The following is a 24,255-nucleotide window of genomic DNA, read 5'->3' as shown; positions in this document are numbered from 1 at the left end:
TCTTCTTTGTTTGATCTTCCAGGGCTATGAGTATGAGCCCTTTTAATCTTATTAATGGAATGTGCACTGAAACTTAAGAATGATTGAAAGATGTTTATAAGCAAATTATAGAATACTTTGGTTAACTTTTAGTTAACTCAACTTTTGGTTGTTTTTAAGTTTTAGATAAAGGTTATTGGAGTATAAGTTACACTCTGAACTCAGGCCTGTTGAAAGTTATTTGTGAATCTGAATAAGTTGCACCCCTACTTTATAGGTTTGGTACAAAATTCTGCATGTTATACTCGAAGAAATACGGTTTGTGATGCCTTTGAAATACAATAGTTACGATTTGGAAGCATATTTGTTTGGTGTCAGTAAAAATCTGATCACAGCCAGACCTTATTAATCTGAACTACTTTGTTTCATTTATGGTTCTTTGTTGTGTTGTATATCGCAAAACTCCTTTTTCTGACAAGGAACGTTTGGGATAAAAGCAAACTTGTGAAGCAAAGCAGACATGTTGAATAGTGAATGTGGTCTACAACTTTATGCCACAGTCTGAATAAGCGATCCCTAGGTCGCAAGGCAGGAATGCCGCAATGCATGAATGACCCGAGATTTGATTATATATATTTCATAATAAAATTAATTGAATTTGTAGTATATAATTTCATTTGTCACAGTAGCAATTTCATTTTTTTATGCAAACAAAAATATAAAAATTGTTTTTTTGCACTTAACAAAATAAAGATAAAACTTGGTTATTTTTCACTAAAACTAATCGTTTTTTTAAATATGGTAGTAATTTCATTTGCCACAGGAGCAATTTCAATTTTTCCAATTAACAAAACAAAGATGAAGCTGCCACTAATTCATTTGTTGCTTTTTAATCTTAATGGACTTGTCTGCTGGAAACTCTGACTGATAAGAAACACTTGGCAAACTCAAACTGTAAGCTAAGCCTGGCTTCCTGCAGTTAATCTCCTTCCTTGTTGCTTCAGAAACAACACAGGAGGTCAGGTACAGTCTTTGTTTTTATGGACCGATTAGGTTTGGAGATGTAATTAATATTGGGGCTGATAAAAAAAAATTGACAAATCAATGTGAGAAAGCCATAGTTTTACCACTACTACTCTTTACTACTTCTACTACGGTATGCAAATAAAACTACTAGCCTACTGTAGAAAAAGCATGCTTGCATTAATAGTGAAACTACTGGTATAGGTACTACGCTTATTGACTAAATTGTTATTTTAGCAAGGCAGAATGACAACTTTTACCATCTGAAATTTTTAAATGTGTTTCATAAATAGTATATAAATGATAAATTTTATTGTAGTTATTGGTATGTTCATCTTGCTCTGTTTTACAGTTGGTGTTGCTCAGTAGCGTAGCCAGGAATTTTGAAAGGGGGGGGTTTTGACCACCCAGCGGTGGGGGGTCTGGGGGGCCTCCCCCAGAAAATTTTGAAAAATAACTTTGAATTTGGTGCATTCTGAGAGCATTTTCAACAAAAATGTGGGTACGAATATTCCTGTAAAATGGTGCTGTCCGGTGGCATAGCAAAAGGATAAGATCATGTTTTCTTCGGCATTTTTCGGAAATAAAGCTAAGTCTCTATGTTTTCTTGTTGCTAATTTCTGGCTGAGATGTTTGGTATTGGCAAAACTCGCTCTTTTAATGCAATTTTGTTTAAAATTAGGCAATTTTTTTAGACTAAAAGCATCATTCTCAATATTTTGACGTCACACGCGTGCCAAAGGGGGGGGTTGTAACCCCCAAAACCCCCCCCCCTTGGCTACGCCACTGGTGTTGCTTGATTATATGTGAGATTGACTTAATCATTTGTAACCTTTCGGTCATGGATATTTTTATTCCACTTGATAAATTATATCTATACTTTTTGCTTCACATGAGAGTTATTATAATTTTTTTTTATTAATATCTATTTGAGCAGTAATGAAGACGTAAATTGTTAAATCGGGAAATCTCTCTTAAAATCTATGGACTTTTTCCATCTGCTGCAACATCTTCAGTGTAATGAGAAAATAAATTTTGCATCAGTGTTTGTGAGCTTTAAATGGTCATGAAGATAGAATGTAAGATTATCATGTCACAAATGCATAATTTTCTGTCCTATTTTTTTATTTTTATTGAAAGTAGTAGACTTTGGTCACTAATTAGATTTAACGACTTGGTGTTACAAATTATATGAGTTGTTGGAGTGTTAAAATAATTTATATCTTATGTTTTTTGCTTGATACTTTTTTATTGAAAGATTTGCCCAACTTTGTTTTGAGAACATTTCATGCAACAATGAATTTTGTGTGTCAAGTCAATCAATTTTAGAAGACAGGCAAGCAAAATACTTTGCACTTTTAAAGACAAGTCTATGTCCCTAATTATAGCGGCTGTGCATATTTTCATAATCCTGCTGGCCTGATGCTCTTATCAGACAAAGAAGGTTTTTTTTACATTGATTCAACGTCTGCAGACATTGAATCAATGTAAACATGATGGATTTTGTTGTCTGGGTTTGCCCTTCATCATTGAATTTTACAGTTGGCAAATATTATGTAACTACTGGGTACACTGCCGGTACATTTGCTGTGCTTGGCCTTCTTTCCCATCCACGTACTATTTAATCAGGTTTTGTTCACATAAATGTGTAAAGTCCAAAGTCTGTGTACAAATAGCACTTAAATCACAAAAGAAAATCTGATTTTGACATCAAATCAATGTATTTTATTATTGAAAAATGCAAAAATTAAATGAGGTTCATCTTCTGCTTAACGTTCTTTTTGCATTAAGTTAAAAATTAGGGTATCCTAGTTTTGTTGACGTACCGAAATTCCCCTTGTTCAAGAGTCCGGTTTTTTTCTTTGGTGTGGCTTTGTTTTATTGTGAGCTTTCTAATTAGGATAACGCTTACGTTTTTCATTGATTCAACGTCTGCAGATAATTTTTTTTTTTTTTTTTATCTAGTGATGTGTCCAAAGGCATGTATGTTCCATGGCAGTCACCCTACGGCCTACACAGTCTACTTGTAACAGTTCACAAAGCATTCAGTTCGGTTGCTTGCTTTCTTTGCAACTTGGGGCTTCTCATTATTCTTCATTTTACGTTCAAATAATGTAATTAAATCGTAACAGTCGAAAACAAGAAACATGTTTACTCTTGACAGCCAGCTACTGTCTGGCAAAAATGCGATGGATTGGTATCCGCTTTCAAGTAATAGGATGTGATCTTTGCTTGGGGGATAAGTTTTAGTCTCTTTTTATGTTGGATCAACATTTATCAATGTCAAAAGTGATTGTGAAGCATTGTAGATCAGGCTTAGTTTGTTTGAAGAGATGCCTTAACTCGAGCACTCTCTTATAGTTCAATGGCATCCATTTTCTACATCCTGGTACTACATTAATCAATAAATATGTTGTACTTACTTGAATTACTGCCTAACCTAAATTGTACAACTTGGTAGCTACTGCTATACGTTACAACGGCGTGTACTTGCTACTTGGCTAGTGAAGGACGATATTATAAACCAGACTCAGCCGTTTTATCGTAGTTCATAAGTTTGACAGCTTTTCAGGGTAATTTTACGTGATGATGATGTAGTTTTATGTTGTTGAGCAGTAAAGCGCCAATTTTGGTGAAGCAGGTAAATTCAACGAATCCTATTGACATCTTCCCGCGTATGCCCCAGCCAAAACTTTCATTTCTTATTGCTCGATTGCCAGTTGCTGAAGTTGTACATCATTGCCAGACGTTGAAACGATGTAAATAAGGCAAGCTTTGCTGCCTGGAGTGATGACCGCAATTAAATGCTGACTCTGGGATTGCTCTGCGCTTCAGCATATGTATTATATTGTCTTGGCTTCTGTTTGTTTTTGGCAAAAGTTTTGACTTGTAGTTGTAGAGTCAACTGTTTCTTGATGACAGAAGAAATAAGATATCCGCTTGACAAAATTTAACGCAACAAGATATTTGATACGCCATTTATTAAGTGCTAATTATGCTTAATAGTTGTAATTTTACACCGATTTTACTTCAATGTTTCGCCTTTACTGTGCTCTGCCTCAAATGCATTAATCTTTGACATTTTTCATAAGGCAGAGCATTAATTTCAAACACGCCATTGTGTAGCGCGCTTGATGGATTTACTTTATAATTCTGTCACCTGGCAAGTAGTGAGACTTTAAGTCTGTCTCTTCATTGGAACTTAGTGAGAAGTGGAACTGTTTGTTTGATTTAGTTATTGGTTTTGTATGTTGATTTTAATCGATTTACAGCCATTGTCACGTAAGTGTTAAACCTGAAATAACGCAATTGCTCTTTGCACGTCATATCTGCATTGGTAATATCGGCGATAGCTGTGTAGGTGTTCTAGTTCTAGCGTAGGTTACAAGATGACCATTGGAATATTTCACCTTTAGCTAGACTGCTGGACCAGGGCTGTTATGTACAGTATATATAGTACAACTTCGTCATACTTATGATTTTACGTTTTTCGAAATTAAGCTGAAAATATTGTTTTAGTGTCTTTAAAAAAATTTGAAAGTCGTTCATGATAGCCCTTGCCAGACAAGAGATAAAAATTGTTTGATGCTGTCATTATGTGTATATTATGTATCCTCACTTGCTCTGTTGTGCTTCTCAAATATACATTAGGTTAAAATCGCAAGCCAGTCGCCACGAAAAATGCACAAGCACCGACTTACATGGGTCGTTATGGACACAAGCTTGCTAGAAAGCAACATAGCTATGGTCAACTGTAAAGCTTAGAGCAAAACCAAAACTAGCAACAAAGATTAATTTCTGTTTATCCCATCTCATGTTGCACAAAGGTATATTTGGATTACATTTACAATTTGAAACTTGGTGCAGTTGTGCAAGGGAAATTTTGACAGGTGTTATCGTACGATACAAGCCTAGAGGGATATTTGATGCTTGAAGTTAGGGAACTTTAAAGGTCTTGGTCTTCGAACAGAAGTCAGCTCTTCTTAACCGCATTTCTTTCACTGCAGGTCAATATTTACTGAGTTGAAACTTTATTCCTCTAGCGACAGTGTTATGTTGCCTAACGTTGTCTCTTTGCAAAGAGTGTGAAATTTTAAACTATGCCACTCTTTTTTGCAGGGTAGGGTTTGTGTACTTAGTTGATGAGGTTATCCGTCAATATCAACTTGCAAATACGTTATGGCCCCAACTATGACTGTGAAAGAAAGGGTACGCCGTCGTTTTGTTTGTTTTTTTGGTCCAATTCTTACAACAAAAGCATTTTTTACTTTTTAAAAACTTTCTCGTCCATTTTGAATGAACATACACACATGATCTGGACAGAATAAAATGTATTTTCTTCGACAATGTGTTACCTTTTAATTTTATAGATTTTGTTGCATAACTTTTCAAACCAGTTAAGCATGCAACTGTAAACTGAACTGTGTGTATAGGTTTAGTTATTTGTAAAAGCGTTTCTACCTACAGCTAAATCCGTCATTTTCACATTGATTTAACGTCTGGAGACGTTGAATCAATGTAAACATGACGCATTTTGCTGTCTGGGTAGCATATGTAAAAAACTAAACTATCTACGATGATGGGGTTTCATGTGGCAAATAAACAACAAATTTTAAACCAGCAAAATTCCAGAACTTCTAATCTCAACTTGTGATTTTCAGATCGCTGCCGTTCGTGCTTGTGTGTCAGCCTATACAAACGATGAGATTGTTCTCATATTGCAACATCACGATGACGATGTGGATAAGACCATTTCGGATTGTCTTGAAGGTATAGTTGTGCTCTTCTATTCCGTCATTAGGTTTCGTTAAGATAGAGCAACTTTTATGGGCATCATTGACCAAACTAAGAAAAAACTAAATTAATTTATTGCTGCCATTATAACTTACCACCTAATTTTGCGGGCTTTTTTCACTACATTTTGCATTTGATTAGGAAAGGCTTGATTGTAACCCGAGGCCTACTACAGTACGCAAACAATATTTTAGTAGACCTATAATCTTATTCTAAAGATGATACAAATCTAAATTATGCCCGAACTTTCAAGGAATTCATTCTTGGGTGGCATACAATCTCTATGCTCCTGGGGTGATTATGCTCCAGAATAATGGAGCATAATCTAAATTATGCTCCAGAATTGATTTTTATCCGCTTAGGTTATTTTTCACAAACTTTAGCATTGAAAAGTATTGTAATCTAACCTAGTAGTGTTGATAACCTTTCAGGCAGAGCTCAAGATATATTGGGTGAATGGACTCACACAGGACCAGTGAAAACTGCCAAACCCAAAAAGAAGAAGAAAGCATCCAAGAAGAAACAGGATAAATCTAAAGAAGATCGTACCCCTGCATCTGTAGAACCAACTGTCGTAAGTTACTTTTTGTAAAGCAAATGTGGTGGGTTTAGCTGGCGAATCGCAGGAAAACGGACGTAGAGACACAAAAAGTAGCGATTGGTAGCTGCTGAAACATTCTGCTCTTTCACGGTGGTGTTTGTAGTGGTCAATCCAATTGCAAGCAAACAGTACCGTATGTAAGGGCTGTAAGGGGTTTTGTCAGTGAAATGAGTGACGTAGTCATAAATATTTTTTTGCGCATGTTTCTATTGCTGGATTGAAAGGCTTAATTTTGGGGCCTATCTTTTGTATGAGTTTGGGACTTCCACTTCTGCGAGGTGGGAGTTCCAGTTCTGACAGGCCGCTGAAGCTCACACAATCTCATTCTTTTCAAATGATCTTGCCAAGTTTTCTTGACTCCTCATTGAAATTATTAAGGCTAAAGTTTTTCTTTAAATACATTTTGGCATTGGCATATATGACACTGCTCACAAGTGACGCTCGTGTTTCGCAGTTGATCGTTTCCATTGTCCGACCACACATATGCAACAAAGAGATATCGTTTTTGTGAAACATATCTTAAGTTTTGAGAATTTTTTTTTCGCCAAAGTCGTGTCTATGATAAAACAATATTTTCTTATTCTCACAGAATGGTGTTGCTGATGGTGCAAGCGAAAATAATCCTATTTTACCTGATAAAGCCTCTTCACAAACTTCTTTACCTGCCAACACTGTGAACTCCTCCGAAGCATCAGCTGCTGAAACTTTAAAGCGAATGTTGACCAACGAGGTCGACCCAGAGCCGGCGACGAAACCCCCGGCCAAGAACCGCTCCGAACTAAGTCATAAAATTGACAAAGTGCCTCCATGTGATAATAACATCGATGCACCTCCACCTGTCACGCAAGCTGAACTCGAAAAGACTTTGAAATCACATTTGTTGCATTCCGGCCGCCGGTCTCGTACAACGTCGGAGAGCAGCGCAAAAGCGAAAGCGAACCGGAAAAAGCATAAAACCACAAGCAACCACACCAATGCCGGTAAGTCAGTGAGTCTTTTGCATCGCAACATCGCCAACCTTCCTCATTCGCATTTGGGAGTTGGAACTTTTCTAGTCCAACCACTTGCCGAATCACACCAATTTTTGCTACTGATAGGGTTCACTAGCTTTGTGAATAGAGTACCCGCCTTTCTCTCGGAAGGGTTAGGGTTCGATACTTTGTGCAGTCTCCAAAGGATGTCGGTTCGACACCGCTCGAAAGCGTGCGGTTGGGCAAGACAAAGTAAAATGAGAGCATTTGGCTCGGCGACTGCTGCGTAATGTTCAGTTTGCTGTATGTCGTCGCAGTGGACTCAAAATAAAATTGCTATCTTTTCTACGTGCAGATCCACATGATGCCGCCAATAGCCAATCCAACCAAGTGAGTGATTGTTTATTTAAAAACATGCTCTCTAACATAAACAGGTCTGCGCAGTTGTATGCGTTTGAACGACTGTGCGTGGCATGGCTCAGACATTTTTAACCATCAAACTCCCCAAAGCAAAATCTGTCATTTTTACATTGATTCAACGTCTGTTGACGTTAAATCAATGTAAAAATGACGGATTTACTCTCCGTGTCAGAGTTGACGTTCACGCAGTTTAACAGCAAGAGCTCACGCTTCAGGTGAGTCATTTTGTTCGAGACGTTCGTCAAAGTGAGAGATGCAATCCGCTGAATGTTCTAACCAAGCTTGTTTTTCAACAGGTATCGACTCATATGTCTGCAAGCTCAATGGCAAATAAAAAAAGTAAGTTATCTGCTCAAAATGCACTCTCCCTTTGTAGAGAAGCAATCTCATGGCCTGTACATTGATTGGTTGTAACTTTTCACTTCAGCAACGTTCAGTGGTTGTAAGTAACTTTACAAGCAGCAAGTTGATAAAATGCAGATTGCTTTTGGTCAAGTTTGAATTTGCAGGCAATGTGTCGCACACCAGATAGTGAAAGTTTTCTTTTTTGCAACATTTGAATGGATTTACAGTAAGGTTACATCGACAGACTTTGAAACAACGTAAAACTGGCACCTTTTTCAAGCCACTAAAAGTGCAGCACAGTGAGTTTTCGATATTGCTCACTGATTTATACTGTATCAAGGTATTGAGAAAGCATCTCGCGATTTGCAAAGATGTTCAGTTTCATTTGGAAGATATCGCAATCTTCTCAACGACGAAGTCAATGACAGTTACAAGCGAATAAAACAGGTATGTCAAGACCGGTTTCGACCGGTTTGGTCCTGTCGCCGGCTGGCTGCTAAACGATTTCATTGTCTCAGCTGCATTTTCACACAGATTGTGGTCAAGGTCTTAAAATATTATTGGCTTCACTAAGTCTGCCATTGTAGCGTAATTGAGACGTTTTGACAACATTTAGTGACGTTGCAATCATGTAAATCATCAACACGATTTTAGGCGGTTAGTCAAATTTTGTGCTCACTGTTTTTGTGGCTTTTACGGAATTTCCCTTGCACTCGCTTCAACCAGTTTGTGAAACGCTTTTACTGGATTTGTTTATTGTGTTATTTTTTTTCGTCTGTAGACATTGAATCAATGTAAATGTTGCCTTTCGTTTGACTGCTGCAAGTATGCAACCGAATATGCAGCCCAGACAGCAAAATCCGTCATTTTTACATTGATTTAAGAGCTGCTATCACAATCAGAAGCTCAGATTCTGAGCTTGCACCCTTTTCTTGTGTGAAATGTACTTTGTTGAGTTTGGCACAAAATTTCATTCCATGACAGAGAGTTAAATTAGTCTCGACAAGTTTCCAAAACAGCCTCAGCCGAACAGTATTTTCTGTTGAAGTTGGCGAAAGACAACCTTCTTTTAAGCTAACTTGTGCATGCCAAGCCTTGAACATGACGTCAAAATACGCTGAATTAGTTATTAAGCAAAGGGTGAAGTAACGTCAGTGAAGCAGTGAAACAACTCGTATATTTTTTCCACTTTCCCATTTATCCGATCAATGTTGCAACCATTGCTAGAGAAGATACCGAAAAATAGAGGTATTTGCTCATTGGGGGTATTTTCCAGGTAACAAAATCCATTATTTTTGCATCAATACAAGGTCTGTGAAAAGGACTGGTTTTGTTAGCTGGGATCATTACCTGTCACGTTCCGCTCGAGCATTGAAGCCTGCATAGTGCCAGCGTTGTTTCTCATTCTAACAATGCCAGCCGACGAAGATATTTTCCGCTATTCTTTCGCACGTAAATTCCCACAGGGCATGGCACGGATACTACTAGCTCTTGACGTAGTGCAATGGACGAAATTATTATTTCTATTTTAAGATAACACGGCGATTAAGATGTTGCAGATATCAAATGTCAATTCGACGTTAAACTTGGCATAGAAAAACGAAACTAAACCTGCACATAATCTCTTGTCAAACACAAGTACATCGTACAGCACACATTGTTAAACTTCCCGGTAATCGTTACCTTCCTTTGACGTTGCATGATGTTTCAGCGACATTTTCTTAGCAATTTGAAAGGTAGGCTAATACTTTGTGATATTGGACATTGGTGCTTGCATGCACTTGTTCCAGACCAAGGCCAGTCCAATGAAATATTCATTTCATAATCGTCATTATGCAATTACTTTGCTTACGTAAGCTAAGTATGACGGTACGAAATTTAAGTATGAGGGTATGGCGGACAGTACAGCTTTCGTTGTCCAAGCAAAATGTGCGTTTCGTCTTCAGTATCAGTCATTCAACAATGAAAATGGCTGGTTGACTCGTTGTGGTCTGTCATGGTAAAGCATGAGAATTGAGCATGTCAGGGAGGCATTGGACCACTTGCATTCATTGTTGTTAAAACCCCATTCACAGTCACTGGGCATGAATCAACAAAGTTGAAATGAGTTAAAAAGAGCAAACTTTGTTGGGTTGGGTGTTTTTTTTTTGCGTTTTTAAATACGCTCCTATGCAGTCAAACTGCTTTGCTGAAAGTGGTCTTAAAAGGACGTGATTTTTGCGAAATGAATATTCAAGATACATCATCTAGTTTGTTTTTTTTCTGCAATTTCAAACAAACTCAGCATCTGCTGATACTTTCACAGACGACGACACTTAATTACTTTCATCTTTTTCTCGCGCAGACTTTTGAAGAAGCGAGCAACGCGTTAATGGACCGGGAAGTGAAGCTCATGAGACAACTTGACGATTTGAAGCTCCAGGCTTGTAAGTTAACGGTGCTATACATTCAGTGACGTAACGGGGGTTTCCAGCTCTCAGGGTTGCAAAGGCACATTGTTTCAACCTTCGATGACGAAGTGTGAGCCTTAAAACATGGCAGTTTGATTCATTTTTGAGTTATTATACTAGGACAGTTCCTTCCCCCTCTAACTACGCCACATATTTTTTTTAGTTCATTCATTACCAATATTGAATGTTTTCATGACACAACTCTTTTTTGTTGTTGGAAACTTTTACACCGCGGTTTATCATCGAAACTTACATTCTTGAGTTTTATGTTCAATTGTTCCTCTCACGTCAAACGCGACGCAACTGCGGCTCACCCATTTGGCTTTTGTTTAACGTCAAATGATGCAAATCGCGTCAATACGCAAACGCTGATATTTTATTTCAAAGGTTTTTCCCGCTAATTACTTGACATGATAGTGTTCTTGATATGATGCGTTTTGCAAATGTTTATCCGATATAATGCTCAGTTGAAAAGGTGTAAAAGTAACCTAGAAGCCTCTTAACTTTCCGGTGTACATCGACCCCCGAAGACAGCAAATCAGCCCTTTTTACGTAGATTCAACGTCAGCAGACGTTGTTTCAACGTCAGCAGACGTTGAATCAATGTAAAAAACGATTGATTTGCTCTATGGGCCGTATAAAATCTGACAACTCTTTTGACTTTACAGCTGATCTCTTGGACAAAAGGGAGAAGAAAGCGAAAGAACTAAAGAAGCAAACAGAACGAGTTGGCGGGATGAGCCAGCACGAGCTGCATGAGCTGCGAAACGACATCAAGCACTTTGTAGCGGAACGCAAGTTCGACGAAGAGCTCGGTCGGACGACAAGATTCGTCTTCGATAAGGAACTTTTAGACAAAATGTCCAATTTTGGAGAAAGTAGGTTTTTTTTGCGTTAACAAAGTGTTTTTTTGTTTTTTTTATGAAAATTCAAGGCGTTTAAAAAATCTACAAAATATAAACGTTTTTTAACCACGTGCTTGACAAGTGCGCTTTACTTATGTTTCTTGCAGTAAAAGAATACACGCAGGGTGTGTTGGTTTGTTTTCTGCCACTGACATCATTTTGTGTAAACGTCAAGGAAACTAGACGCCCACTGCTCTCTAAAGCGCGTGCGTACCTTTACGTAATCGTCTCAAAAGCCTCTTGTGACCTACACACTCGTCACAATAAATTGTGTACTGCATCTTCAGAAATTTAATCTTTCAGTGTGATTAAATTTCTGAAGATGCATTTTTCTGTTGTGGGCAAAACGTTAGCGAGGAATACAACTGCGGCCATCAAATGTAACTTAGGTATATGAAGTTAATGTCAACAATAGACAACTGTAACATTAGACATTTGTAACATTAGATATTTTATCTTTTATAATCGAGTATTTCATCCGTTCTCATATCATTGCTTTTTCAGTATCTGCTGTGAAGAATTCTTACACCAACAAACCTCCTCGGGAGAGGTTTGAATCCTATCGCTCCACTGCATCCGATGTATCTTGTTACTCAACTCCTTCCGTGTCCGAAGTTGCTCCTCCTAGCGAGGCCGTCATCTCTCCTCTTGCTCAAGAGCCCAAGCCCATAGAAAGGCCTCCTGCCCCTGGTGGGTTCCACACAACACTTGTGTCAATTTTGTTTTTCATCCTATAATTATATATGTCTAAAAATCGCTTTGGTTATTATTGGGTATACCTTTGTCCACGTGTCTAATCCGTACAGTTAAATTTGAAAGACGATATGAGTTATCTACGAGCAAGATTCTTTCCTTGTTTCTTTGGTAAACTTTCGAGACACATAATCGGGTTTACGAAAGTGAAAACGTAAAATCAATATAAAAGGACCAACCTTGCTACTCCGGTGTAATGTTAGTGCACCTCCCCAGGCAGCAAAATTCGCCGTTTTTACGTTGATTTAACGTCTGCAGACGTTGATTCAATGTCAAATGACGGATTTTTTGCTGTCTGGGTTGTTGCTGATGTTGATGGTTGAGAGTTGAGCTTAGTTGTCAAGAGGTTCAGTCAGGTGACGTAAAGGCATAGTGCTTTACGTCATTTATCTTTCTGGGTAAGAAAGTACTCGTGACGTCACAACTCACAACAGTTCTTAACGCTAAACAACAAACATAGATAATGGCAGTTTCAAACATGGAAACACCTTTGATGGTAGCAAATAGTGTTTGGTCGTCTTTTAGCAAGCCGATGCCACCAGCTCTACTGTTTTAATCAGAGAAGTAGAAAATGCTCGATTTGTTAGTTTTTGGCAGTCAATATTTAACTTGATTTGTGAAAAATCCAATTACGAAACAAAGCTGAAGAGAACGGGCTGGGATTCGCCAGTCATCGGGATTTTATTTGATCTATTTTACCACCAACTATTGTGATGAAATAAATCTTAACCCGTCAACGTTGCAGAAGCCACTCCTGACGCACCTCCAGCGGCCAGTCCTGATTGGGCAGATGCAGTGGATTCCCATCCTCTCTTGGTAATTAAAGTTTTATCAAGTTTTTGCATGTTAGAAATGATTTAAATAACATGATGCGTTCTGCTGGTGCAAATTAAGCTAAACTATCACAACATCTATAAAGTGACAACTGACAATCTGCTTTTATTCCGACGTTTGTCACTTTATACATCTTGTGACAGTTCAGCTTAATTTTCACCAGTAGAACGCATCATGTTATTTAACTAAATGCCTGGTGAACAGCCTCATTCAATTTTGAGAAATAATTTGTCTAAAAAAGCGGAATTCAACAATTTGAAGTAATACCAGTCCCGAAGTTGGTTTTATCATTGCTATAAAAACTTTTGTTTACGGTAGGCTACCATTGCAGTTTTTTTTGTGCTCTTAGTGTAATTGTCATGGTATATGTAAACACACATCGTGCACACATGGTTTCAGCTCCATTTGAAAATCTAAATACTTTTCAGGAGAGCAGAGCATCCTGGGCCAGCGACACTCCTCTTGTGTCTTCACAATCTCATCATGGAGGTCCAAGAGCAGAAGAAAATCATGCCAGGGATTCCCATCTGAAGGCCAGGAGGTGTGTGATGTCATAAACGTCTTCATCATCAGTCAATTTTTTTTCTTCGAATGAAAATGTTCAATGGCAAAAATTATGAATTCTTGAAACAATATCGAACCTGCTGAGTGTAAAAAAAATCCGTTTTTGATTTTCTTGTTTCAATAACCTCGTATTTTGAAATATGATTTTTATTCAATTTTATGCCTTTTTTTAAGTTTGTCCTTTTCCAAGTGATCACATTGGATATAACGACATTGTTTCTGTATCTTTTTACCGACCGTTTGAAACGTTGCATTCGTACCAAAGAAGTCAAAATCGTGTCTTGAAATTAACGATTGCATTTTCCACCCTTTTGTGTCTTTATTGTGGTTCATTTGTTTTGATTTGCCCAACGATTTCAGCCTGAATTTGTCTTTATCGCAGGCAGGGACCTTATAGACGAAATAAGCCCAGAGACAATAAACAGCAGCATACTTCAAATGATGCGTCTGATAAGGTAAAAAAATTCCATATTCTCAATAAAGTTATTTCTTTTCATCTTAATTTAGTGAGAGTGCGTATGTGGCTTCTGGAAAGTGAAAGTCTTTTCTGAGCCACACTGCTTTATTCTTAAATTTATCAATTTTTCAAACAAAGCAATTTTTCTTGTAGCTTTCACTTGTAGCATGTGTGTTGCTACTCAGGAATTTCATAAGCTGTCGTCACATTATTTTTAAGTCGGTTTTGTACAGTTCAATGCTGGAAAGCAAAGAAACTGTTCCGCGTGATTGCAGCCTGCCGTTTGCTTGAGCTATTTTTATCAAAAGTTTATTGAACTTTTGAATGTATTTCAAGGTCTAGGTTCTATTTAAAGCATTTTTTTTTTCTTATGCAGGATAAAACAACAATGCCTCCTCCTCAGAAGATACCTCCCAATAGAAGCAATCGCAACCCTAAATTCAACAAAGGAGGGTATTCCCCCCGTCCCCAAAGAGACGAAAAGGACACGAAGATGGATGAAGGCCATGGGGACCGTGGCCATTCTGCTGGTGGCCGTGTTGAAGATTCGACTGGCTTTGGTGATGGTTCCAGGGGTTCACCTAAACCCAGGTACCGCGGGGGATTTCGAGGAGGTTATAGGGGTGCGTATCGAAATGGTCCCACTGATCGCCATGGAAAACCACATTTTGCAAATGGCGACTCCGCTCAGGATTCACGACCTCGAGAATCTGAAGCCCACGAAGGCCCGCTTCCACAACGCAATCGACCGCGAAATTACCCTCGAGAACCCCAATCTTCCCAACAACCTCAGAGGCCTTACAAGCCAAGAAACGACGATTTTTACAAATCCAACCGGCAGGCGCAAAACCATGCAAATTCGAACTCAGAATCAAGCCATGCAAAGCCACAGCCAAGGAATATCCCTGACAAGCAACAGAAGGTAATATTTTTGTCTAAAGTAATACTCTAACGCTAATTTAACATCTCAGCCGAATGCCATATACTGTATAATAGAAAATACTTTGGCACTTGTTTCACTAAAAAATTGTTTTCCTTTATTGTAAGTTCAAAACTAAGTTTTTCTTTGCAGAACGCAAACCCACCTTCTACAGCAAAACCAGAATGAAGGGATAGTCAGGACTTCTCTAAAGGGGTTTTATGAAGTCTCGTCATTTTTGCCAAGATCTATTTACTTACGTTACGTCTCTAGCAGCCTAAAAGCGCTCAACTTACAAGTTAGCGTGTCCGATAAGAGAAAGTATTATTCCAATTGTTAATTTAATTTATGATATTTTTAGCAAAAAAGAAATAACAAAGCTTTAACTACTGTTTTGAATAGGGGTTTCGCAATTGATATCTGTAGCTAGATTAATATTATAACGTCGTTTTTGTGTCCGTGAGCGTTTGCTGAACATGACAGAAGTCTAGTTGTTTTACTTTAAGCTGCTTGGTGGTGGTGGTTGAAAAGGAAAAATTTTAAAACCTGAGCACTGATTTTGAACAAGTTTTCTCCGTGTTTAGTTTTTAAAAGAAAATTATAGATGCTGTTGCCTCTCGCTTGACTTTAGAGAAGAAATGTTTAAAACAGTTGTAGTCAAAACACTGTACAAGAATTTTTTTAGTTTCTAGTGGTTCCATAACAGTCACCTAAGTCGCAGACTGCAAATCAACGTTTTTTTTTTACATTGATTCAACCTCTACAGACGAATCAATGTAAAAAAAACGTTTATTTGCTGTCTGTAATGTTGGACGACGAAACGCCAGATTCTAAACTTTCAACAGTTTTTGCTCAAATTTTTGGCTTTTGGAATTTGAGTTTACCACCAGCTAGAAAAACTTCCGTTTTTACGTCGTTTCAACATCTGGTTGATTTGAAATGATTTCTTAACCATTGTTAAATAGTTGACACTTGAAGGATTCTTTGTAAAATTAACCAGAGTGAGCAAATGTTGCATTTTTTTTACATCGTTTCAACGCAATCCGATGATGTGAAAAGACAAAGCTAACTGGAGCGCAAGTTGTTTTCAACCTCCTTCCTGAAAGCAGTGGTTGTGGCGAAAATGTTAGCAACTGCAGCTATTCCATCCGGAATAAACTTTTTTACAAGGATTTAATTGAAAACTTCCGTATCCGCCTTTGTAAAAAAACGTTCCAGTTGTGCGTGAAAGCTTCATTTTTTCTTCTGTTTCACTGCAAGATTCGTGAATGCATTCGCTCAACCTGGCTGGTGCACAACGTCAATCCTAACCCAGACCGCAAAACCCGTCATTTTTACATTGATTCAACGTCTGCAGACGTTCAATGTAAAAATAACGGATTTTGTTATCTGGGAACTGACCTTTTTTTTGATGACTCTGCACTATCACGTTGTTAGAACGTAACCCTGTTGATCCATAGCTGCCGTAGTATTGCCTGCGTTAGCGAAATCATTAGACCGTATGAAGACTGTGCAATTGATCTTTGGTAGAGCTTTCAGTACAAAGGTTATTTTAAAATGATGATTCGTCTTAGCAGAGGGTCAAGTTTGCTAAGACCTGTATATTGAAACATGCGACAACGAATTTCTGCATCATTTATCCAATGTATAATAATAATCAACCAAATTAAAGCCTTGTGAAAACCTTAAAAGAAAGTCTAACAATTTTTTTGAATGTTCATCATACGTGAGTTATTGGACGCCTGTATTTTATGTTTTAGAGCGCAATGTATTGAGAAATCATCAGATATGTACTGTACATATTGTGCTTTTTGAACTGAACTTTTCTCATACTTGGTTATTATAAACCAACTGTTTTCAAACTCCATATTCAATAAATCCTTCAGACCCCAAGACAGCAAATCAACCATTTTTTACATCGATTTGCTGTCTGGGACACTCTTTATGCATTGCCTAATTACTAGTATCGACGATCTTTTTCGTGTTATTTACGTTGGAGAACGTTAGCAACAGTCCCACACTAAACCACAATGAAGCAATCCATGGCTTCAACTTTTTCACCATTTTTCACGAGCTATCAATCAAATTCTTTGCGTCTATCTCAATATTTAAAATTTCATTTGCGCGTTTTAAGGTTAAACATTTTTTTTTCGATTTCTGTAAAGAAAAAAAATCTTGGGTAAGTTTTCAAGTTGCAATATTGTGAAGAGGTTTTGTCATAGACTGCCATAGGACATTCCAGCGATTGAAGCAAACTGCAAATCATATCTTGGAAAATTTCAATGCATTCGTGACATCACGATGCGAGTTCACATGTCCAGTCAGCAAATCAGACATTTTTACGTTGATTAAACGTCTGCATATGTTAAGACAATGTGTCGTACAAAACGACTGGTTTGCTGGCTGGGTAGCAACGGCGCTCTGTGTTCTTTTCTCTTCGAGTTTTTTCAAAACGAATTCAGGATTTGCACTACATTTTAGGAACAAGTCATTCTTTTTCTGTGCTTATGACCGATATTGAAAGATGCTAAATTAACGAACTAACTAAATTAGCTAATTTAACGTAGTATTTACGTGTTTTGAGAACTTTTGACCTTGTTTTGTGAAAGTGGCACAAATTCTTCATCGCAAAACATTTTTGTGGTTATTTGATGTAGTCTTCAAGTAACTTGCTTCATCAAATCCACATAAAGTCATATTCCTTGTTTTTCAACAATTTTTTAAAAATGTAAAGCAAAATACACGCATCATCATCATTTGACGAAATTAAATTGTGCATCTATGTGGAACTGTAAGCACGGAACAACTTTAAAATGTGCTTTGGTGTTGGATGATATAATCCATTTTGTTTGCGTTGATTAACGTTGCATCAATGTACAGATGAAACTTACGTTAAACTGTACAAATCTCACTTCGCCGTTGTAAATAGTTGTATTGATTTATTTACTCAATTGCAATTCTTCCGTCGATTTACGATAAAATAGCGCAATTTGCAACTGAAGCCGCGTTCGGACAAAACTTGACGCACTGGTTGGTATTCACAATTGAGTGCATGCCATTGGGGCAAGTTTTGAAAGCGTCAAATTGTCATGGTGCCTTATCTTTATGGGCAGAAATAAATTTTGCTTACCTGCGTTCTTGTGTTTTTGTTCTTGTTGCGATTCCAGAAATGAGCTGCGTTCGAAACGGGGAACGCATTTGCGCGAGCACATCACTTTTTTACCGAACATTTTTGAGAAAATCAAACGGTTGCAGTGACAGAAAATCGCCCTTTTTTACATTGGTTCAACGTCTGCAGACATTTTTTCGATCTTCCCCATTGACGTTGAGTCAATGTAGAAGCTGGTTTATTTGCTGGCTGATAATACCTCGTTTGCGTTGCAATCAACCAGTGGAATTAACGCATCCATCTTGTTTTGTGTATCTTTGGTGTTTTCTGCAGTACTCACTCCATCAACAAAGTGTACCAGAGGTAGAATATACCAACCCCCAACTCAACCAGTCTTGTCTGGGTCGCAGTCAGCACTAGTTGCTCTTTTGAACGTCGGCAGACGTTGCAGTGATGCAAACAGTCATTTTACCAGTTGGACCCAGCTGCTTCTTCAGAAAGCTCAATAATTTTTCAGGCACATAGGCTACGTTGTAATTTCAACAGCTCATGCCTTTGCTTTAACAAAGCTAATCCATTTTTCTTTGGCAAAAAATAAGTAGTTTTACGTTACAAACGTTAAGTCACAACAAAGTACATGAATAAAAACAGTGTATTGTGACAGAAATTGAACACTTTGGCTTATGCTGAATTCAAATATACTACAATAGGATAGCAAATGTATCGTGTGAGGTGAATTAACTGACCCAGTCGGCAAATAAGTCTTTTGCATTGTTTCAAGGTCCAGAGATGTTGATACAATGCAAAATGGACTGATTTACGGTCCAGGGGTCGTCCAACTGATAAAAATTCTCGCTTTGCAATTGCTTTATATTCAAATGTCATCAATGTAAAATTGAGAAATTTTACCAGTTGGGTTGATGCCCATCTGACAAAATCGGTCCTTTATTACAATGATTCAACGTCTTCAGGTGTTAAATCAATGGAAAAAAGAACCAATTTTGTTAAATGGTTGTATGCTGAGAAAGCAGAACACGCAAAGTGGCAAGTAGAAAAAATATAAAAGCATAAATAAACTATGGGAAATAAGCGGTCGCATTTTCTAAAAGGAAATAAATATCAACACAATACCAGTTCTTTGCACGAAAAATAGCAATGAATGGGTCAAATTGAGGGTTATGAAGAATAGCAGCACTGCTAAGCCGAGTGAGCGATTCAAAGCGTTGCTAAAGGTGCCAAACACAAAATCCCTTAACATTTGATTTTGCGTTCCATCTGTACATTCAAGTTTTTCTCACGACTCCATCAACTCTTCCGGATTTTTCAGGAAGTAAGGTCACAACAAAGTTCAATCCGGATTTCTCACGCTACGATCACCAATTGGTTTCATCAACTCCTCTTTTGCTTGTGATACTCCATTTAAACACCTTCGAAGTACTGTCTGCCTAAACAAGAGGAAAGGTGTTACAACAAATGTCTGCCACATCATGTTAAGTGTTGTGAAACTTTTTTTGAAACTGGGGTGCTTTTTTTGGAATAATATCTTACGGAAACTCTGATTGGGTTGACTTTCCAGTCCCAACTATAATACGAGCGAGTGCTCAAGTACAATGCTATTCGGTGGCAAAATATCGGTTGTCTGTTCAAGTACTCAGTGTGGTAACGCTCGGTATATGCCAATAAAATCCACTCCATGTTGAATTTCAAAGCTGCCGTTTGATTACAGCATGTCTTAAATCAAGTAACCAGCTAAATTCCAGCACGTAACGTAGGTGATTTAAGTCAAGGAAATCACCGCTTGGTTCAGTTAATCCATTTGTTCAACACGAGCTCGCCCCCAATTACAACTGTGGCAAGAAAAGCTAGCAGCTGAAGCCACGCCAACCAACATGACGCTTTTAGACAGCGAAAACGTTCCTCCGGATAAAGAAAACTATGGAAATAATGGCATTGCCTCAATCGCCTAAGAACTGACATCGGCAGATGTAAAATGATGCAGCACTGGTGGTATTCCTCAGGAAACATTGGTTGCAAATCCTGTATTTAGATTATTACGATTTAACCTTAAACAAGTTTTTTTAGTTCATTACCTTAAAACTTCAATACGTCATTAAATGGAGCAGTTTACTGCGCTTCGAGTTGACATTTGCAGAAACCAAGTACTTTTCGCCGTCTTCGTCTTCAAAGCTTTCCCAGTCTGAACAGGGACTGGTGGAGATGTTATGCACAGCCACAAAGTGTTCCATACCTTGCCATCTAAAGAATGAATATTTTGTTAATCGACATCTATGCATGCCTTTGCGGAGCACTACACTAGTGATACAAGCTTTCAATCAGTGACGATTATTGCTGAAATTACTTACCGGTAGATGACGCTTGTAAGTATTTCATTTCCGTTAGCTGAACTGGATGCTATCAGATAGGAATCTCTACCCACAGTAAAAAATTCAAAATCAAGAGCACTGCAAAATAACGGTTTCGAGTTTGAAACTGTTCCCATCAAAGCAACATTCAAATACAAAAGCAAGCTACCTTCTGAGCAGCAACAATGTAGAACTCGTTACTTGTTTTCGTATCGAACAATTGAAGAACAAGCAGAAATTTTAAGGGATTCTTAAATTTTTAACCACACGAACGTGTATTGATGCTTTGTCCCTGCTTTTTTCGTTTAGTTTCATGGGGTTCGTCTTGTGCTAGCATATACAAATGCCACTTTGAAAGTCCAGACTTGGAAAATAACTTATTTAGTTACTGGGGTATGAAAAGATAGGAGGATGAACAGATAATGTGGCTATAACAACAGGAGGCTCGCCAGTTTCTTTACCTCAGCAGCCTTTCTTTCAGCTCGTACGCCTACTCCGGGTGCAGGTGAGCGGTATTTTTCGACAGCCAACTTAGTCGGGTGTCGAACCAGGTTTATACGGTTAGAGACTAACGCCTTATTCACACGGTAGCCTAATCTTCCTAACGGTTGAGAATGTGCAAACTATTGGCTCCACCATGCATATCTAGCTCTTGAGGAGGAAGAGCAGCCCCACTCAGTGAACACGAGTGCAATTTCAGGATTCAATGACAAGTTTCTGAGTACAGTTGCCTACGAGTTGATTTTGAAATGATCCACACTTCATAACTGTTCATTAACAGACTGCTCTGCAGTAAAGGTGGGTCCCATACTTGATCCAAGCATCCGGGGATGGAAGATAAGGTTATTGTACTAAGCCATCGGCGCTAACCAGAGTAGGGTGGCAGTTGCTTTCTCTCGGCCGCCTTTCCTTCAGCAACTACGCTCATCCAATTTATTATTACACCTTGGGTAGAGGTGAGTAGTGTTTTTCGAGAACCAGTTTGGGCCGGGAGTCGAACCTGGATTGAATGATTGGAAAGCGACCGCCTTATCCACTGCGCCATTCCACCGCACGTTCTGTGCAGTGTACTTAAAAAAAAATCAGAAGGATCATGATATTATCAAGCATTCACTTACCCGTATGTCTTGAGGCTTTGTAATTTGGTAAATTGGTTAATTTTTGGGAGATATTCATACACGTTCGAATCGACTTCGTAGGTGTTTCGATCACGCGAGTTATCGTAATAATTCGCTACAGCGAGAAAGTGTCGGCCAGAAATCTCAAAGTGTTCCCAGTCTGTAGCTCCGTATGTCTGCAAAGAATTTTGATGAAACAAAACAAGGAATACATTTTCATAATCAACAAACTGCATCTTTAGAACTAAATCCAACAAGAAAATACTGTAAAATTTTGTCAATCAAAAATGTATTTGATGAAAGCTACCCTGACAGCAACAACAACACATTGATGTAAATCATGGGCCATTAATAATAAATGTAGAACAGAAAATCAATGCTTTTGAAAGAAAATGTTGTCGACAAATCATTCTATTCAAAAATGCTTCACTATCTTGGGAAATAAAAGTGCTAAAATAATGAATCAGATTAGTCATTTTTTCAATGTTAATTTTTTGTGAGAAAAAATGCCCAAATAAATTTTTGGGCCTTTGCTAACTCTAAGCTTCATATATACCTGAAACACAAATTTTCCTTTCACAAATACTTCATTACTTCAACCACACAGCACTATCTTTCGAATACCGCCTTAACATTCAGAAAACTCAGCTGAATACTGTAACCTACACTCTACCAAAAACATTCGAAATAACAATAATACATGAAAAAGACTTAGCACTCAGTGCAATCTCCTTACGTCGATATATTGCAATGGCACGAAATTGGATAATATCCATTGATAAATGACACTGTCCAAATTCGTTGATACGCCGTCATACGAGTTCGCTACAGCGAGAAAGTGCTTGTTTTCGACTTTGAAGTATTGGAAGTCATACGCCCCAATGGTATCAATTTGCTGCAATAAAACATCGCTCAATTAGCTAGGACGCTTGCCAAATCAAGGTGACGTAATTTCAAGTGTCTATAGAAATGGAAAGTTAACTGCATGTCTCTCTTTAAGCCTTATACAAGACCGTCGGTCCTCAACAAAGCCGTTTGTCCGCCCCGTTAGTTCAGTAGTTACGCGCTCGACTCAATATCACGCGGCGCAAGTTCGATTTTAGGGGTGTGCCCTTGAGCAACGTATTTTCAAGACTGCTCTCCATTTAGCGGCACCTAGTGAATGAACAATTCCCCGGCAACAACACTTTTAACAATCGGAAAACTTCACTCTGCCAATCTCGGTAACCGGCCCTGCGTCAAGAGCCTTTACAAGTATAGGCCTATGCGAAACTACCAGGAATAACCTATCAAGGCTTTGTCAGTCAAGGATAAAGATTCAAAAATCAAACCAACAAATCTTACCTGATATTTCAGAAACGCTCTGTGATAAGGGTCCCACACAAAAACCCAGCTTTGTTGCTTGTGGTTATTTTCTGAAATGTAAAAGAATGTGCTTAACCAACAACACCGCTGCATGGAATGTAATAGCGAAGAAGTAAAATTTACAAAGTAAAATTGACAACGTAGCCTACGGGTCCAAAATTAATGTTGTTTTGGTCCCATTTTGATGTGATGAGGCGACTTCTTGGTCAGAGGTACGTCCACGTTTGGAAAACTTCAAAAATCTTTCAACATGGACCAACCAAGATTTTATAAAAACTTAATAAAAATTACATGGACAATCGATTGTTGTGGATACTCACGGTAGCCCACGCCTTATTCAAGAATGGCCGATGATGATGATTTTTTTTTATCACGCCAAATCATTAAATTAAAATTGGATTTCATATTCTGTAAAAGCTTTGAGATCTAAGCTTTGGTTTAAAATGAAAGTTAAAAGTTAGATTTCAAATAATTTTTCTTTTACGACCACAAAAAGTTCCAATAATTCACCTCATTTGTTAAACTGTGATGTAGTGTTTGTCTTTCAGTAAAACTTTGTGCCAAATGCTGCCGGTCATGTTAATGAAATGGAACTGAGAAACCGAAAGCGAGAAAATTTTGCAAAAAATAGGAAAATTACACGTTTATTCTCGATTTTAGAGCGAGTACGTGATTAAGTGCCCCCCTAGATCCGCTACTGCCGGAACATTGAGCTTCTTACTCAAAGATTGCCGCAACGTTTACTTACGACTCGCATAGTTCGCTACCACGAGGTAGTGTCTTCCATCGATTACAAAACTTTCCCAACTTCTTGCAGCAAATGTTCGAATATATTGCTCAACCATGAACATTCGCAGTTTTCTATCCCACCGGTAGATGGCGCTCCGAGCTTCAGGTGTGTCTTCATCGGAGCCATGATTTGCAACCGCAAGAAAATGCTGAAACCGCACAGGAAGTTGAAATGTTTATATTTTCTATATATATGTCTATTAACCGCAAAAGCTTCGTCATTTTTTTAAGTTTAAAAAGGTAAAATAACGTGACTGAAACTGTGATAAGCTCAACAAAAAAGATAATGGAATCGATTTTATGCCAAAAGTCTTGTTTACGCAAAAGTCAAAAGTTCGCTCGTAAGACGTAAATTCATGAGAAATTTATAACATAAAAAATAATTGATTTTAATTTTAAATAGTAGCCTATTATTCTGGGATTTTCAGTTATTCACCATTATCATGTTTGTGATGTCATGTAAATTCCATCAGCACTTCTCTGCATTAGTGAGAAA

At 38.0% G+C, this 24,255-nt stretch overlaps 2 protein-coding genes across 2 annotated transcripts in view; one reads left to right on the top strand and one right to left on the bottom strand.

Moving 5' to 3' along the window:
- Positions 1–5,119: 5,119 nt before the first annotated feature.
- On the top strand, positions 5,120–15,322 carry LOC145765145 (uncharacterized). Its single transcript, XM_082576912.1, has 15 exons — positions 5,120–5,211; positions 5,664–5,772; positions 6,228–6,370; positions 6,987–7,377; positions 7,724–7,758; positions 8,085–8,127; positions 8,474–8,580; positions 10,478–10,559; positions 11,252–11,461; positions 11,993–12,178; positions 12,987–13,057; positions 13,504–13,616; positions 14,022–14,094; positions 14,473–15,018; positions 15,169–15,322. Exons 1-15 carry the CDS (start codon positions 5,182–5,184, stop codon positions 15,202–15,204), a joined length of 2,175 nt encoding a protein of 724 aa, XP_082433038.1. The 5' UTR covers positions 5,120–5,181; the 3' UTR covers positions 15,205–15,322.
- Positions 15,323–18,791: 3,469 nt separating this feature from the next.
- LOC145765202 (thrombospondin-type laminin G domain and EAR repeat-containing protein-like) overlaps positions 18,792–24,255 on the bottom strand; it is a 28,457-nt gene continuing 22,993 nt past the window's right edge. Inside the window, exons 9-15 of the mRNA XM_082576985.1 lie at positions 23,719–23,908; positions 22,950–23,020; positions 22,342–22,500; positions 21,606–21,781; positions 20,488–20,586; positions 20,215–20,380; positions 18,792–19,569 (exon numbers count right to left, since the gene is read on the bottom strand). Coding sequence (XP_082433111.1) covers positions 20,224–20,380; positions 20,488–20,586; positions 21,606–21,781; positions 22,342–22,500; positions 22,950–23,020; positions 23,719–23,908 — 852 coding nt within the window. The 3' untranslated portion in view covers positions 18,792–19,569; positions 20,215–20,223. The remainder of the gene's footprint in view (positions 19,570–20,214; positions 20,381–20,487; positions 20,587–21,605; positions 21,782–22,341; positions 22,501–22,949; positions 23,021–23,718; positions 23,909–24,255) is intronic.

Source organism: Aplidium turbinatum, chromosome 2 (assembly GCF_918807975.1).
Source record: "Aplidium turbinatum chromosome 2, kaAplTurb1.1, whole genome shotgun sequence".
In the NCBI taxonomy this organism is placed as follows: domain Eukaryota; kingdom Metazoa; phylum Chordata; class Ascidiacea; order Aplousobranchia; family Polyclinidae; genus Aplidium; species Aplidium turbinatum.
This window is presented reverse-complemented; position numbering and strand designations above follow the sequence as displayed.

Excerpts from the sequence above, each read along its gene's own strand:
- LOC145765145 (XM_082576912.1), top strand. The coding sequence starts at position 5,182 with ATGGCCCCAACTATGACTGTGAAAGAAAGG. Across the intron at positions 6,371-6,986 it reads CATCTGTAGAACCAACTGTC|AATGGTGTTGCTGATGGTGC; the intron begins GTAAGTTACTTT and ends TTATTCTCACAG. Across the intron at positions 13,617-14,021 it reads TCCCATCTGAAGGCCAGGAG|GCAGGGACCTTATAGACGAA; the intron begins GTGTGTGATGTC and ends TCTTTATCGCAG.